The following is a 15,722-nucleotide window of genomic DNA, read 5'->3' on the forward strand; positions in this document are numbered from 1 at the left end:
AGGGAGAGGGGAGGCAAAGGCACAGCCTTTTAAATATAGCAAGAGCTGCTTCCTTCAGTCCTGGCTCACGCTGGATCCTATGCTGCGCCTCTTCCTTTAAATATAGCAAGAGCCAGGTGGCTCTTACTAAATTTAAAAGACAGAGGTGCAGCGGGGTTAGCACCTGGGGGTGGTGCGAGCCAGGACTGTTTAGTCCCCAGCTCACACTGCCCCCGGGAGTTGCCCCCACTGCAGCTCTGCAGTTTAAAAGTAGTAGGAGCCAGGCTGCAACCGAGCTCCTACTACATTTAAACTGCAAAGCTGCAATGGGGGTAGCAAGTCCTCCTCCTCTTATCAACTAATCAATGGAAATTTCATCAACTACTCAATTTAGCTAATTATCTGCAATTTAACATCGATAGCACAGACTTCATTAGAAAATGTTATACAATAGTTACAGCTTTGTAGCTGCAAGTCACTATCTTCAGGATGTGACAAGCAAATAAAATAGTGATAGAAATGTAGCCGTGTTAGTCTGGTGTAGCTGAAACAAAATACAGGACTATGTAGCACTTTAAAGACTAACAAGATGGTTTATTAGGCAATAAGCTTTCGTGGGCCAGACCCACTTCCTCAGATCAAATAGTGGAAGAAAATAGTCACAACCATATATACCAAAGGATACAATTAAAAAAAAGGGAACACATATGAAAAGGACAAATCACATTTCAGAACAGAAGGGGAATGCGGGGGGGGGAGGGGAAGGAAGGTAAATGTCTGTGAGTTAATGATATTAGAGGTGGGGAAGGGTAGATGTCTGTGAGCTAATGGTATTAGAGGTGATAATTGGGGAAGCTATCTTTGTAAGGATAAGGTAGTTGGTGTCTTTGTTCAGCCCCCTGCGGAGAGTGTCGAATTTTAGCATGAATGCCAGTTCAGAGGATTCCCTTTCAAGTGCAGATTTGAACGTCTTCTGGAGTAGGATGCATGTGATTAGGTCATTGAGACAGTGTCCTTTCTGGTTGAAATGGCAAGAAACTGTTTTTTCTTTGTGATCCTGTCTAATATCTGTTTTGTGGGCATTGATTCTTTGGCGAAGTGTCTGAGAGAATCCTCTGAACTGGCATTCATGCTAAAATTCAACACTCTCCGCAGGGGGCTGAACAAAGACCCCAACTACCTTACCCTTACAAAGATAGCTTCCCCAATTATCACCTCTAATACCACTAGCTCACAGACATCTACCTTTCCCCACCTCTAATATCATTAACTCACAGACATTTACCTTCCTCCCCCCCCACACATCCCCCTTCTGTTCTGAAATGTGATTTGTCCTTTTCATATGTGTTCACTTTTTTTTAATTGTATCCTTTGGTATATATGGTTGTGACTATTTTCTTCCACTTTTTGATCTGAGGAAGTGGGTCTGGCCCACAAAAGCTCATCATCTAATACACCATTTTGTTAGTCTTTAAAGTGCTACATAGTCCTGTATTTTGTTACAAGCAAATAAATTATCAATAATTGTTTTGTGCCTGATCACGTAATCTCTGTAAAGTACTTTTAAGATGTAAAACACTACGTAAATGTTAGGTTTTATTACAAATGCTTTTATATCACAAAGAAACTTGCTCTTTCAGGACCTGTCAGGAACCACACATATTATTTTGGAATTTTTCTAGCCTGAGACAAGAAGCAGAGAGACAAACCTTTGTAGCGGATACTGAGTAACTCCACAAGTTGAGGGTGAGATTCAGCCACTGACAGCAACAGTTTTGTAGCTGCATTTCCTGTGACAGGATTGGTGGTAGATGAAAGCTTATAAACAAGTTCATCTAAAACAGAGTGAAGGATCTTTTCATCCACATGCAGTAACACAGAACTAAGAAAAAGAGACAAACAGGAATGTTATTGAGGGATGCATACTTCAAGAATGGCTTTCTTCTTCAGAAGTATTAGAACAATGCAGGATCCCATGACTAGTAGACAATAATCCAACCTACTATGGAAGAGTGAGGGACTGGATGTCCTAATGGAACTTTTCCCACTATAGGTTTACACTAGATGATTTATCCAGCGTTGCTGGGTCCTTAACTCAATATTGAGTAAGAAGATTAAAGTTTTGTTTTTCTTCATTTAAATCGTTGTTCTGGGATGGGGCTTGATCCTATAAGGTGTTGAGCATTCTGGCTCCCCTCCAGCACAGAACTTCTTCATGTGCTTAACTACTATAAATATGCAAGTATTCTCATTGACTGAGTGGGACTATGCACGTACTAAATTGTTCTATGCATAGGGACCAAAGTGCTGAGTTGTTAGGGACAAGTCTATCCTCACCTAAACTGCTCTCATTCTACTGTCAATTGACACTGTGTTTACATGTCTGAGGGCAGAAATGGGCATTTATATAGCACTTTCCATGTTCAAAACATCATGTAAATTTAGCTAACAAACACAATATCCTCCACAATCCTCTCCCCCACCCCCCCTGAATGCTATGTGCAGGAGGAGCAAGGGGCTGGACAGCAGCTGGTGGGGCCAGTCTCTGGGTATCCTGGAGGAGCAGCAGGGAGGCCTGGTGCCCATATCAGGGCTGTGCCTAGACTTTTTCCGAAAAAGTGGGCACGTTCTTTCAGCATTCCTGCATTCTTCATTTTATGAGGAATTAGGGATCTTCCGAAGGAGGTGGTTTTTCCACATTTTGGCCCCATGTAGACAGGCCAAATGTCAGAAAAGACTCTTCCGAAAAAACAAGCGGAAAAAGGTACACAAATTGCAGTTCTCAATTTGTGTATCTTTTTCCGACTCCCCCCCCCCCCCCCCCCAACACAGTGTAGACATAGCCTCAGGGTCCAACCCCTCCCCCCTGCACTCACAAGCAGCAGTGGGGGAAGTGGAGCAACAAAGGCCCCAGCTTTGGTGTCCTGGCATATCACTCGAGAGAGGGGATGGGACCATCCCCACATTCACTGGAAGAAACAGAGCAACATGACCGACGCCAAACATGCTGGGGCTGTGTTGCTCTGCTTTCCCCGCCATTTCTGGGGAGTGCAAGAGGGAGGGACTGAATCCAGCTGCTGACACCAGACACCAGCCTGCTAATCCCTCAGGTGTGGCAGGGGGAGTTGGAAAAGGAGATGGGGCAGGAGGGGGGAAGAGGAGGGGAGAGGGCAGGGGGCGGGGCAGGGAAGAGGTGGCACCTGGAGCAGAGGTAGGTTGTTCCAACCCTTAACCAGGCTGTGCAGGAGGGTCATGTGGTTGGGGGCCCCCCTGCATTCTCCCCCACCAGTTGCCCCTGCCCTCCATAGTAGCTTTACATATGATCTGCCTTTTGCAGAATGGTAAACTTAAAAGTCAAGTAGTGTAAACACTGTTGGCACTTTTGAGAACAAAAAACTTCCATCCCTATGAGCCCCATTTGTTTTGTCAGCAGGAGAGCTCTGTGGCTTGCCACTTACTATGGCACAGTTTTTGTCCCTGGTGGGGGGAGGCAGAGTTTAAGCACATAATTAGCAAAAGCTTTGTCACTCAATTGCCAGTGGAAACAAAGCCTAAACACAGACTTTATCGGCTTGCTCTAGATCACAAGTGATTCAGGGAATGTCTACACTTTAATAAAACGCCTGCAGTTGGCATGGTCAGTTGACTTGAGCTTGTGGATCTCAGGCTGTGGGACCGTAAAACTGTAGTGTAGACTGAGCTTGTCTGGGGCCTGGGCTCTAAGGTGCTGTGAAGAGGAGGGCCCCAGAGCCAGGACTCCAGCCCAAATATCTATACAGGCAGTCCCCAGGTTACGTACAAGATAGGGACTGTAGGTTTGTTCTTAAGTTGAATCTGTATGTAAGTCAGAACTGGCGTCAGCCGCTGCTGAAACTGATCAGTTTCAACAGCGGCTGAATCTGGACGCCAGTTCTGACTTACATATGGATTCAACTTAAGAACCCCAGGCATCCCCAAGTCAGCTGCTGCTGAAACTGATCAGCGGCTGATTCCAGGAAGCCCGGGGCAGAGCAACTCTGCCTCGGGCTTCCTGTAGTCAGCCCCTGGTCAGTTTCAGCAGCGGCTGACTTGGGGACGCCTGGGGCAGAGCAGCTGGTTTGCTCCAGTAGCGCCGCTCCTCGGCACTAGGAGCAACCCAGCAGCACCCCAGCTGCTCTGCCCCAGGCGTCCTGATTCAGCCACTGCTGAAACTGACCAGCAGCGGCTGAATCAGGACGCCTGGGGCAGAGCAGCTGGGGTGCTGCCGGGTTGGTACAGTAGCGCTGAGGAGCGGCGCTGCGGGACCAACCCGGCAGCGCCACAGCTCCTCTACCTCAGGCGTAGGCAAGAAAAGCCTGGTCTGCTGGGGGGGGGCACTAGCTGCACCCCTCCCCCCAGCAGACCAGGGAGACGCGGGTGGCGGGACCGCCCGCGTCCTCCATGGCTTTGCTCCATCTCCCTGGTCTCCAGGGAGACGGGGAGCAAAGCCTTGGAGCACGCCCGCAGTGGGACTGTCCCGCTGCGGGCGTGCTTCGCGGCTTTGCTCCACGTCTCCCTGGTCTGCTGGGGGGGGCTGCCCCCCCAGCAGACCAGGGAGACATGGAGCAGCTTTTCTCGCCCTGGAGGACGGGGGTGGCGGGACTGCAGCGCATCTGGGCGTCCCGCCGCTCCAGTCCTCCGGGGCGAGAAAAGCCCCGTTCGTAACTGTGGATCCGACATAAGTCGGATCCGCGTAACTCGGGGACTGCCTGTACTGCAATTTTTATTGCCCTTTAAGCCCAAGTCAGCAGACTTAGGCCAGCCCTGCGTATTTTACTGCAGTGTAGAGGTACCTGCAGTGGCAGAGCGAGTACTACAACCTGACAGATATTCCAGTCCACTGGAATCTAGCGCTTGTTCCAGAAAGTAAAGCAAGCGCAAAAAGTTATGCTCACAAAAAGCAAAGCAATTTAAGTATAGAGATAACTGCTCATTTGAAGACTTTTCCAGAAGAGACTGAGGTACGCAGAAACTTGCATTTTACAAAGCCAGTTCCAGACTGGTCTTTAAATCTGAAATGAAAAATAATTAAAGAAAAATCAATAGAATTATTTAAAAGCAGCTAACCTGTTGACTCTCAAAATATTCTGTAACACGGACATTACTGCTGTTGCAGTTTCAACATCATCGGTTATTAGCAACTGCAGGAAATGATTACTCTGCAGCACTGCAACAAAAGAAAAGGAAACAAAACCAAGAAATAATCAAAGCCAGGGATTTAGTGCCAGTTAATTAATAGTTTACCAAACAGACCTATAAAACACACTTCCTAGCAAGAGAAACTAGAGTCACTGTTCATATATTAAATATTCTTTGCCTTTCTACAGTAAGATAGAATGGGAAAAATCTTTATGGGTGGCGGTTTTCTTCAATGCTGAACTGATGTACAAAGTTTCAAAGCATGCTTATGAGGTAACCTGTTAACCAGAGGGCCAGGCTGGGGAGCAGCTCCTCGCCCGCCTATGCACGGACGATGCGGCTCCCCGCCCGACTGAGGCGCAGTGGGATTGGTGAGGATTGGAGCAGCTCCCCACCTGCCCATCCATGGTGCAGCACAGCAGGTCAGGTCAGAGCAGCCTCCTGACCACAATGGGCTGGTCAGCAGGACTCCTGGCAGCAGAGGTCCTTCTTGGAGCAGCCTGCCCCAGGGATTAACCAGGTAAACAATTAAAATTAAATCGCTTAACTGGTTAATATTTTTCACAGGTATTTATATCCCTAGATACACCGGCTAAATGGATGCAACACACTAGAGATTCAGACCCTCTATTTTTATTTAATAATTATTCGGTCACTGGTATTTTTTAATATCATTTGCTGAAATTTCTGTTATTTGTTTTAATGTCAAATTCTGAGTAAAACTCTGTTACATTCTGAAGTCAATGGAATTTATACAGGTATAATCAAGAACTGATTTTTGACAAGGGATGTTAAATAGCGGTTAGTAAGCTACTCGAATAGTTGATGGAATTTCCATCGATCACTCGATTAATCGATAAGGGGGTTCGCTGCAGCTCTGCTTTTTAAAACTAATAAGAGCCAGGCGGTTTTTACTACATTTAAAAAGCAGAGCCACAGTGGTCCCAGCTTGTGCCCAGCCCCAGACCACTGAGGTTCTGCTTTGTCTGACAGCTCTTACTACATTTAAAAAGCAAACACGCAGCATCTGGCACTTTTAAAAAGCAGAGCCGCAGTGGTCTGGGACCATAGCGGAATCCAGGTCCCAGACCGCTATGGATCTCTTTTTAAATATAGTAAGGGCCTGGCGGCTCTTACTACATTTGAAAAGTAGAGGTGCAGCATCTGGGAACTAGCAAGAGCCAGGACTGCTCAGTCTTGGCTTGCACTGGATCCCCCACTGTGCCTCTACCTCCCTTACCCCCCCCTCAAGACAGTGCTGGGAGAACCGTCTTTTAAGCTGGCTCCCCCCAGCACCGGCTCCTGCTTCCCTCGCTTGCTGCCTCTGATACAGAGCAGCGGGGGGCAGAAACACCTAGTCAACTACTCAACTAGTCACTTATATCCCTATTTTTGACCGCTAAGTAAAGGTCAATTTGTTACGTTTGTAAATTTGCTAGCATTGACAGTGTCTGACTTAATTTTACTGGAAGTTCTTTTTTTGAGGGGAGAAGTGAAAGCTGCAGTGAGCTCTAGAGTCCATATACAACTCAAAATTGAGATGTGAAAATTTCAACTATGCATTTATATTAGGACTCTGATTTTTTTTTAAGTTCTATAATTAAAAATGGATACTTTGGGAAAAAAAATCTTTGTCCAAATCAACATCCTAAAAATGGGAGACATCCTCTTTCCTTTGTGTTTGCTTTTTTAATGTCCTCGATTGCCTGTTTCAGATACTGATGCTTCCTATTGTATAATGCAGAGGGTCTCAGCCTTTTTCTTTGTGCCCTCCCTCCCCATATCCTACACAAACTTCACAGATTGCCTGTGCTACAACAACTGGTTTTCTGAATATCCAGTAGATTAAAAGCCAGTGTCGGCATTAGGGGGTAGCAATCAGGGCAACTGCCTGGAGGCCCCGCAAAGCTTGCTGCTTGGGCTTTGACTTCAGCGATATACAGCAGGGTTCAGGCTTCAGCATCAGTCCTGCATGGTGGGACTCAGGCTTTGGCTTTCTTTTCTGGGCTTCACTGACTCTAATACTAGCCCTGCTGTCTGGTTTATTTTGGCAGATCCCCTAAAACCTGCTTGCAGCCCTCAGGGGGCCTTGAAGAACCTGTCGAGAACTGCTGGTATACTGGATTATTTCAAGAGATCATTTAAAAGTATGTGATAACTAGGGGTATGTCTACACAGCAAAGTTATTTCGAAATAACAGCAGTTATTTTGAAATAACTTTCCTAGCGTCTACACAGCCATTCTGTTATTTCGAAATTAATTCAAAATAGCGGAGGGCTTATTTCGAAATTGTTAAACCTCATTCCACGAGGAATAGTGCCAATTTTGAAATTGCTATTTCAAAATAAGCGCCGTGTAGACGCTTATTTCGAAATAGGGGGCCTCCAGCCCTTCCCAGGGTGCCCTGCTGGCTGCGCTGGCCACAAGGCAACTTTTGACCTGATGCCCTGCCGGAACTTGTTCCAACCAGCCTTAAATGTGATTCAACGTCCACTCGGTGTGGATGTGCTATTTCAAAATAGAAAAACGCTATTTCTAAATGCATTTTGTGTGTAGATGCGTTATTTTGAAATAAGCTATTTTGAATTAACTATTTTTAAATAGCTTAGTTTGAAATAACGCTGTAGTGTAGACATACCCTAGGGGAAAACAGGACACAGACTGGTTTCAGGATCACTTCTGAATCCTAGTCACTGGAGTTATACTAAAATTCAAAAGTTTCAGTTATCTGATGATGTAATGATTTTCCAAGCCTCTCTCGTACCACACTCTGTTAGCTGAATATGCCCACCAAACAGCCAGCAGATGGCATCAGTTACTGTCCGGAAACACCGTAAAAATTCAGTTTTTTCTTCATCCTGAACAGAATAAATAAATAAGTAAATTATAAAAGTGGATCACACATAATCTTGCTCTGTAGCTTGGGCTACATCCACAAGGGCCAATCAGGAGATGGCACTATATTTGATCCTTACTGACCATAATGTTATTGGCTAAAATGTTGATTTGTAAATGCTGGATATTTCAGCACTTCATTCAGTTTAATGAGGCTCGTCTAGAGAGTGAGCCTGATTCTTAACTCTTTTACAGGGGTGTAAGCTCAGAATCAGACCACATATAACCAACATATACAATTTACACAATAGTAAGTATCTGAATTAGGGATGTTAAATATCAGTTAGCTGAATAGTCGATTAACCTCATGAATTATTATTGGTTACTTGACTATTCTATAGTTCCCGGGGTTAAGGCTGGCAGTCAATGCACTTCAGCCCCACTCCCAAGGAGCCTCCTGTCACTCTGCGCTGCTGCCTCTGTATCAGAGGCAGCAGCCCCTGTCCAGGGGAGAGTCTGAGCTCCTAGACCCAGCGCAAACCAGAAGTGAACTGGGCTGCCTGCCTGCTCCCCCCCCCCCCAAGCTCCTAATACACTTTAAATGCATAGCCACAGCAGGGTTAGGTCCTAGACCCAGCATAAGCCAGGACTGAGCTGGGCTGCTGACCAGCCTGCTAAAAAATTTACTGGCCAGAAGGGGTGGTGGAGAATGCATATAGTCTATAGTATCAACCTATACACTTTTGCTTTTTGGTTAATTGACTACACTATTACATCCCAAATTTGAATGTCTTTAAGTGCCCTGGCTTTGATGTTTGGACAAAACCAGCAGTAACTGTCTGAAATCTCAGTAGATTGTCAGCCAAATTAAAGGCAAAATAACTCATAATAAGCATTGTGGTAACTGCTTATAGGACAGGTCCCAAGTGAAGTAACATGGTGGGTTGTACATCCTTATTGGGCCCACATCAACTTCTTCCTCTGGATCCCTGACACTAGATCCTGCAAGAATTCAAAATAGACCCTGCTATTCAACCTAATGACTGTAAGGGATATGCAAACAACGAGGGTCTCAGGTCTATAAGGGTACTGAATCTAAGGATCACTTAGTCATGAGTTGTCAACGCTTGGTGGAGTGGAACTTGCTAAACCTTCTCAGAGTGTGTGGTCAAGGATAGATGCTCAGCGATCTCTCGACAATATGACTGGAAGTTAAAGTACTGACTTATAGTATAGCTTGTGCTTGCACTCAATGATAAATCCCAGACAGAAGTGGGTGATTCAGTAGCATATGGGTTGAGGCATTATAATAAAAAAATTGTGGGGAAAATTATACACTGTGGGTAGACAGAAGACTCCAGACTACAGGGATGTCAATCAAGAAGCTTTCACAAGCTCTAAATTCACTTACAAGAACTGAGCCAACAGAGCATGTCATACCGCTGATATATAATCACTACTCAGAAAGCATGTAGTTTCCAACATAATACAATGTATGAAAACTTTGACTAAGTGCAAGGGGTGAGTCAGCCAAAAAAGTGAAATATTTGGGGGAAAAGTTCTATTCAGGGAACCCATCAGCATCCTCATGGTTGGTTATTCAAATTATACTCTTTGTGGTGATCCTAAGTTCTCAGACTATTTTTACCACTAGGGAATTTTGCCATGAAATACCCTTTTAAAAGTAGTTAAATAACTGTTACTTTCTAAAATGGAGATGAAGCAAGACTTTCAATACTGCCCACTAATTTGAAGTGTCTCAATTTTGGGCCATGTCAGAATTAGTAGACAGTTTTGCACATTTTGGCCAAGTTCATGTAAAAACTATATGGCAGAAGAGACACCAGATCATCTTTCTCACTAGGAACTTTCTCTTCTGAAAAGCCGAATAAAGCACTATGAACACAGCACTTCTCTAGTCAGATTTAGCCATTTCTGAAGTTAAAAGGTAACTCTCGTGACTGGTAGATCTCAAATGTGACTGCCCAGTGTTGCTGAGCTGTTTTTGCTTGTAATTTACTATTGCTTTGTTCTCAGGAACAACCCACTCTCACTAGTCAATCTCTTCAAAGCAACCCTGCAGTAACTACTATTCTCTGCACATACAGGAGGGAAGAAATATTCCAGTTTCAAAACTCCGAAAGTTCAGTTATTAGCAACCATGAGAAAAAAGATGTCACTTCTGAAAAAAAACCTTTTATATTATGGTGTAGCTGTAACAGAACCCTACTAAATCAATATATGAGCTTGGAAATATTGTCAATCAATTACAAAATGTTTATGGTGCTCCCTTAACCAAGCAATTAAAATACCTTGATTGCTCGGACAAACCGTGCTTGCAGACGTCTTCCCAAAAACAGGAGGTTCTCTACAGCTGAAGGAAGTAATTTATTGTAAAATTCGTCAGGATTTTCTTTCACCTCCAGTCCCACACAACACTGACTGAAAAGAAAGAGCACACAAATCTGAACCTTACAAATCAGGGTCTGTTGGACAAAAGCAAAAGAATGAATGCCATCAGAGCAGTAATGCCTCACTCCAACACTGAATGACAGATGTCTTGGAGCTAGTTGCAACAGTTATCTCAAAAAAGACTTTAGGAGAAAGAGAACGTATTGTTATCTATGACAGCATGTCTTGGCCAAAACCACGTTTTCTCGGAGCTGTTCTGATCCATTCCACATACTGTCAAACAGGAAATTATTCCTGACCATTTTGTGAATTTTGCTTTGAAATGCAACTCTATATTCTTATTAGCTTTCCACGAATTTTTGTGCGAATGAGTGTAATTAATCTGAATAGTGCACGGAAAGCAAATGCTAGGTGAACCACTTACAATTAATTTAATTACAAGAGGACTTCTTTTTGCTAAAAAATTAATTAATTTTTGTCTGGAACCTGAATTAGTTTATAAAGGTTGGGTCGCTCAATCAGGAAACAGAAATAAGTATCATATGACTTTGATGCCTGGTCTGGAAGCTTCTAGCAAGTTTCTAATATCAAAAACTTACACCAAAGAGATGGTATTAGAGAGACAAAGCTATTCTAAGGGCCCCACAGTTTAGGAATTTGCTCCCTACTTATTTCAAAACTTCAGGGTAAATAAAGGGCAACATATATAATTTAATCCAGAGTTTAAAAGTTTGGGAGTGAGGTGAATAGAAATTGTTTGAAGGCGATTGTAGTTTTAAGTTGCTTGGCTCATTGGTGGTGATTTTATACTAGGTAGAATTATTGCATTTGCATATTATTTTTGGTATATGTGTACATGAAGCATTTTGATAATGTTGCTTTTTAAAAGCCTTAAATAAAAAACAATTTGTGAATGATCCTGAAGCTGAAGTTTGTTTACAAGAAACACGTGAACAATTCTGAATAAGCAGTCTATTAGTATAAAATCATGATCTACTTGAGGACAATACACAAACACACAAAACTAAATCCAACGTATTTTGTGTTCCTACCAGATAATTTGCCCAGCATGTTGAAATACTATGCAAATCAATTAGGCTTTGCCTGACCTCTCTGCCCTTGACTGCTCCCGGTATTCTCCCCCTGACATTTACTATACAACAAGCCTTGTTCTGGATTGGAGTCAAAGTAGAACAGCTTGAAAAGAAAAGAATGAAAGGAAAGCTGTGAAAGAGAACAAGAATGAAACTTTACAGCTGCTTTTCATTTTACCTTAGTATCTCTGCTAGCTGGGCAGCATTAGCCCAACCCCCTTGCAGTCGAGAGTAATCTTGTTTAAGGACCAACATACAGTATTGAACAAGGTCATAATAGTAGAGGTCCTGTTTAATTTTCTTTGATTCTTTACTTCCCAAAGCTGTGCTATTTAAAATTTCTGGGAGGGAAGAAAGAGAAAAAATTGTACATATGTTTCTGATCCATAAGAAAGCATCTAAAAAGATTATTTTTCAAAACATAAAAGGCAGAGTATAAATATACATCTGAGATCAATGTTTAAAAAAGCTCAGTAACAGTAATGTGAAACATACTTTAAATTACTATAATTTCTTAACTTGTATGGTTACCGATATTATATCTAATTAAGATCATATTCCTGCGTCCTAGTTACAGATTTAGGAGAGGGCAGAAAGAGAACATGCATGTTCTGGCAGGTAGCCCATATGTTTGAATTTGCTAGTCTATATGAAAACAAATTAACATTCATTGTGCAAACTCTTATTAACTTGATAATTATTTCAGAGCTGGACATAGCTCACACGCCCTTTCCATTGCCCATGCACAGAAGAACACTGCCAGGGGAAATTTTGCTGGAGGTACTGGCAGGGTGTGTGTAAGATAGAGAATAAGGCTATGTCTACACTACAGGCTTCTTTCAGAAGAAGCTTTTTTTCGGAAGAGATCTTCCAAAAAAACTTCTTCCGAATGAGAGCATCCACACTGCAAAAGTGCATCGAAACAGCGATCTGCATTTTCGAAAGAGAGCGTCCAGACTGAATGGACGTTCTCTCGCATGTAAGCTGTGATTGCTATGGATGGAATGGCCACCAGGGCACCTGTGCTTTTTCCTCTTTCCTCTTCTTCCGAAAGAATTCCTTCTTCCCTATCCACACACGCCTTTTTGCGAAAGAGCTCTTTTGCAAAAAGTCTTCTTCCTCGTAGAATGAGGATTACCAATGCCGGAAAACCCCCTGTTCTTTCGATTTTCTTGCAGAAGAACGCAATAACAGTGTGGACATTCCTCAAGTTTTGTCAGAAAAAAGGCCGTTTTTCTGACAAAACTCTGTAGTGTAGACATACCGTAAATGAAATAAGGTTTGGCTTTTTTTAATGTCACTTCCAGGCAACCATTCCCAACCCCACTAACTCTGTGCCCACAACTCTTCACAGAAGGGATTTTAAACATAGGAACTATACTGGCAGCAGAGGGCAGGCAGAGAAAAAGTCCATCTGGGTTAATCATCTAGTGGTCTGAGAGTTTTTTCCATTCAGATCCCCGCCTCATCTGTGGCTCCCAAGTCAATAATCACTTCAGGGAGATTTAGAGCAGTTTCTCAACCAGTGGTACGAGTACCCTTAGGGATGCTCGAGAGAAGTCTGAGGGGTACATAAACACAACTGAAATTAGGAGAAAACTGAATTTTTGTTTTAAGTTTTACAGCGCTTTATTATTTGTGTACTTTTTACACCCAAAAATCTCATCGCCCAGCTATGATTAAGTTGTTTAAACAAATGTGTTGCAATGGTAGAAAAAAATTTTCTGTGTCTGAAAACTGTAGGTACTAGAGGTACTTACAATTTTTTTTAAAAGGGGGGTACTTTATAAAAAAAGGTTGAGAAACACTGATTTAGAGGAAGTTCTATGTTATTGAACTTGTGCAGGCCCCAGTGGATGTACTCAAAGGAAAGTACAATTTGACTGTCATCAATTACATAGGTTAATCACAAAAATGGCTGTCTACACATCTGCATTCCCTACTTATATCTTAAGAATCTTTATTTACCTTTTAACTTCAATAGCAACACAGGAACATCCTGATCAGAGCTTTCAGTGATCTGAGCAGCCAGGGCCAATATTCTGGAATCCACAGCTGCTGGATTCATTTTACATGGATCAGCTATATTTTAATAAAAGAAATCAGTAAACAAAAGCAGTTAAGCACAAAACTTTTAACACTCAGTGTTTTGTAGCTAATAGGTATCACACCTACAAGGGTAGCCAACTGTCTAATGGCACAAACCCAAACACCCTTACATTGCTGCCTGCCACAAGGCCCCCGCACTTCTCCAAGGCCCCACAATACTCACTCCAGCCCCCCTCCTTCCATCATTTGCTCTTTCCCACCCTCACTTAATTTGAATGGGGCAGGAGGCTGAGGTGCAGGGGAGGATCTAGACTCTTGGCTGGGGTGGAGGCTGAGAAATTTGGATTGTAGGAGGTGGCTCCAGCCTGAGCCTGAGCCTGAGCCAAGGGGTTGCAGGCTCTGGGAAGGAGACTAGGTGCAAGGGGAAGTGCAGGGTGCGGGATCTGGGATGGGGCAGATGTGAGATGTTCACTTGGGGCAGTTCCCAAAAGTGACTGGTACATCCCTCTGGGCAGTGGCTCATAAACAGAGGGGGCAGGGAGTTTCTGGGAGCAGCACAGAGCCAGGGCAGGCAGGAAGCCTGCCTTAGTCCCACTACACTCCTGGACTGTTGGCACCCAAAATCTCCTGGTTTGGCTGCCAAAGCCTTCAGGACAGGGCCCTGATACCAGGAAATGCTCAGCAAAACTGGAAGGACTGGAAATTATACTCCTAGACTTGTTTAACAAAGGAAGGCTCAGTAATGACATTGTGCACAGAAGAGACAGTAAATCTGCATTTAATACATATACACAGGGCTCATATGATTCACTGAGGTTCTTAATGGACTTTTGCCTGTGCTGCGGACAGGAGGTGCTTCAGCCCGTGGCAGAGGGCTGCTTAAGTGTTTAACTCAGTGGTTCCCAAACTTCTTCATGCCCCCTTTTTGATTTTTGAGAAACTCTCATGCCCCCCCTTTTAAGACAGCCATTTTGAAGTCTGCCTGGGATGTCTATCCTCCCCCAGCCCCAGCGATCCCGAGCTGCGTGTGTTCTGATGGACGCCCGAGCCAGGAAAAACAGAAAATACCAGACATTTCACATGGTATTTTCTGATTGTTTTACTGTACAGACTGGGCTCTTTCTTGGAGGGGAGAGGGGAGCTGGGTCACCTTGCGCCCCCCCTGGAATTGCTTCACCCCCCCCGAGGGCATGCCCCCAAGTTTGGGAACCTATGGTAACTGGTTAAACATAGCATTTAACTGGTTAAGTGATTAAATGTGATTTTACATCCCTAATTAAGAACCTGTGGTGTCCCAAATTTTCAGATATCCTACGCAGCTGCATATTCTGTGCATGGCTAACGATGGCCCGGACATAGGTGACACCTACACACTTAGCCGACTCATTACACTAAAAAAAAAAAAAAGCCATCACTGGCAAAGCAAAGCTGCACATAAGATAACTGCAGAATCCTAGAACTGGAAGGGAGTTTGAAGGGTCATCAAGTCCAGTCCCCGGCCCTAACGGCAGCACTAAGTGCTGTCTAGATCATCCCTGACAGGTGTTTATCTAACCTGCTCTTAAATATCTCCAGCGCTGGAGATAATGTCCCCGCGCAAGTAAGGAATTAGGCATCTACAGCCGAGATCCTCAAAGGCAGCGCAAAGTTAGGCTCCTGACGACCTTTAAGGATCTGGCCCAAGTGCATAGAAACACCACGCAGGCAGCAAATCCCTTTGGTCACCTTTCACTGATGCTGGCGCATGTCCCTGCCCGCAGGCCTTGGGCATCTCAGAGGGACGGCTTGGCCATCACTGGGCCAGACTCCTAGTGGAGGGCAAGTGGCAGATGTTCTCCACTGCAGGACCGGACACAGGTTGGCACTGAAGATGCTGCCCCAGGAGAGGTGGCAGAGCCCCATGGCCAGGTGCCCACAGGTGGGTGCTTGGCACGAGTCAGCATCAGGAGGGGGGTCCACCTCCCTCCCCCCCCGTGGGATCCCCAAATCCCAAGAGCACCTCCTGGGGAGAGCTGGAGCCCTAGGCGGCTCGTACCCCCATTAAATTACACCCGCTCAAGCCCCTGGAGGGCCTTTGCCCCGTCTCCGGCAGCGGGACTCGAACCTACGTCCCGCACACAAACTCGGGTGGGGTCGCGCGCTGCCTCCCCCACCCGCGGTCAGAGGGCTGTAACGACCAGCCGCGAGCCCCTCCTC

At 44.5% G+C, this 15,722-nt stretch overlaps 1 protein-coding gene across 6 annotated transcripts in view; it reads right to left on the minus strand.

Annotated features, from left to right (window-relative positions):
- IQCB1 (IQ motif containing B1) overlaps positions 1–15,722 on the minus strand; it is a 37,442-nt gene that overhangs the window by 19,704 nt on the left and 2,016 nt on the right. For 2 of the 6 annotated variants that reach the window (XM_075933103.1, XM_025178800.2), the window contains exons 1-7: positions 15,252–15,684; positions 13,446–13,559; positions 11,656–11,818; positions 10,284–10,413; positions 7,901–7,994; positions 5,065–5,164; positions 1,689–1,861 (exon numbers count right to left, since the gene is read on the minus strand). In XM_075933103.1, the coding sequence (XP_075789218.1) occupies positions 1,689–1,861; positions 5,065–5,164; positions 7,901–7,994; positions 10,284–10,413; positions 11,656–11,818; positions 13,446–13,559; positions 15,252–15,297 (820 nt within the window). In that variant the 5' untranslated portion in view covers positions 15,298–15,684. Of the gene's footprint in view, positions 1–1,688; positions 1,862–5,064; positions 5,165–7,900; positions 7,995–10,283; positions 10,414–11,655; positions 11,819–13,445; positions 13,560–15,251; positions 15,685–15,722 lie in introns of those variants that run through there. The other 4 variants (XM_075933102.1, XM_075933105.1, XM_075933104.1 and 1 more) reach the window with 3 other exon arrangements.

This window comes from Pelodiscus sinensis, chromosome 7 (genome assembly GCF_049634645.1).
Source record: "Pelodiscus sinensis isolate JC-2024 chromosome 7, ASM4963464v1, whole genome shotgun sequence".
Taxonomy (NCBI): domain Eukaryota; kingdom Metazoa; phylum Chordata; order Testudines; family Trionychidae; genus Pelodiscus; species Pelodiscus sinensis.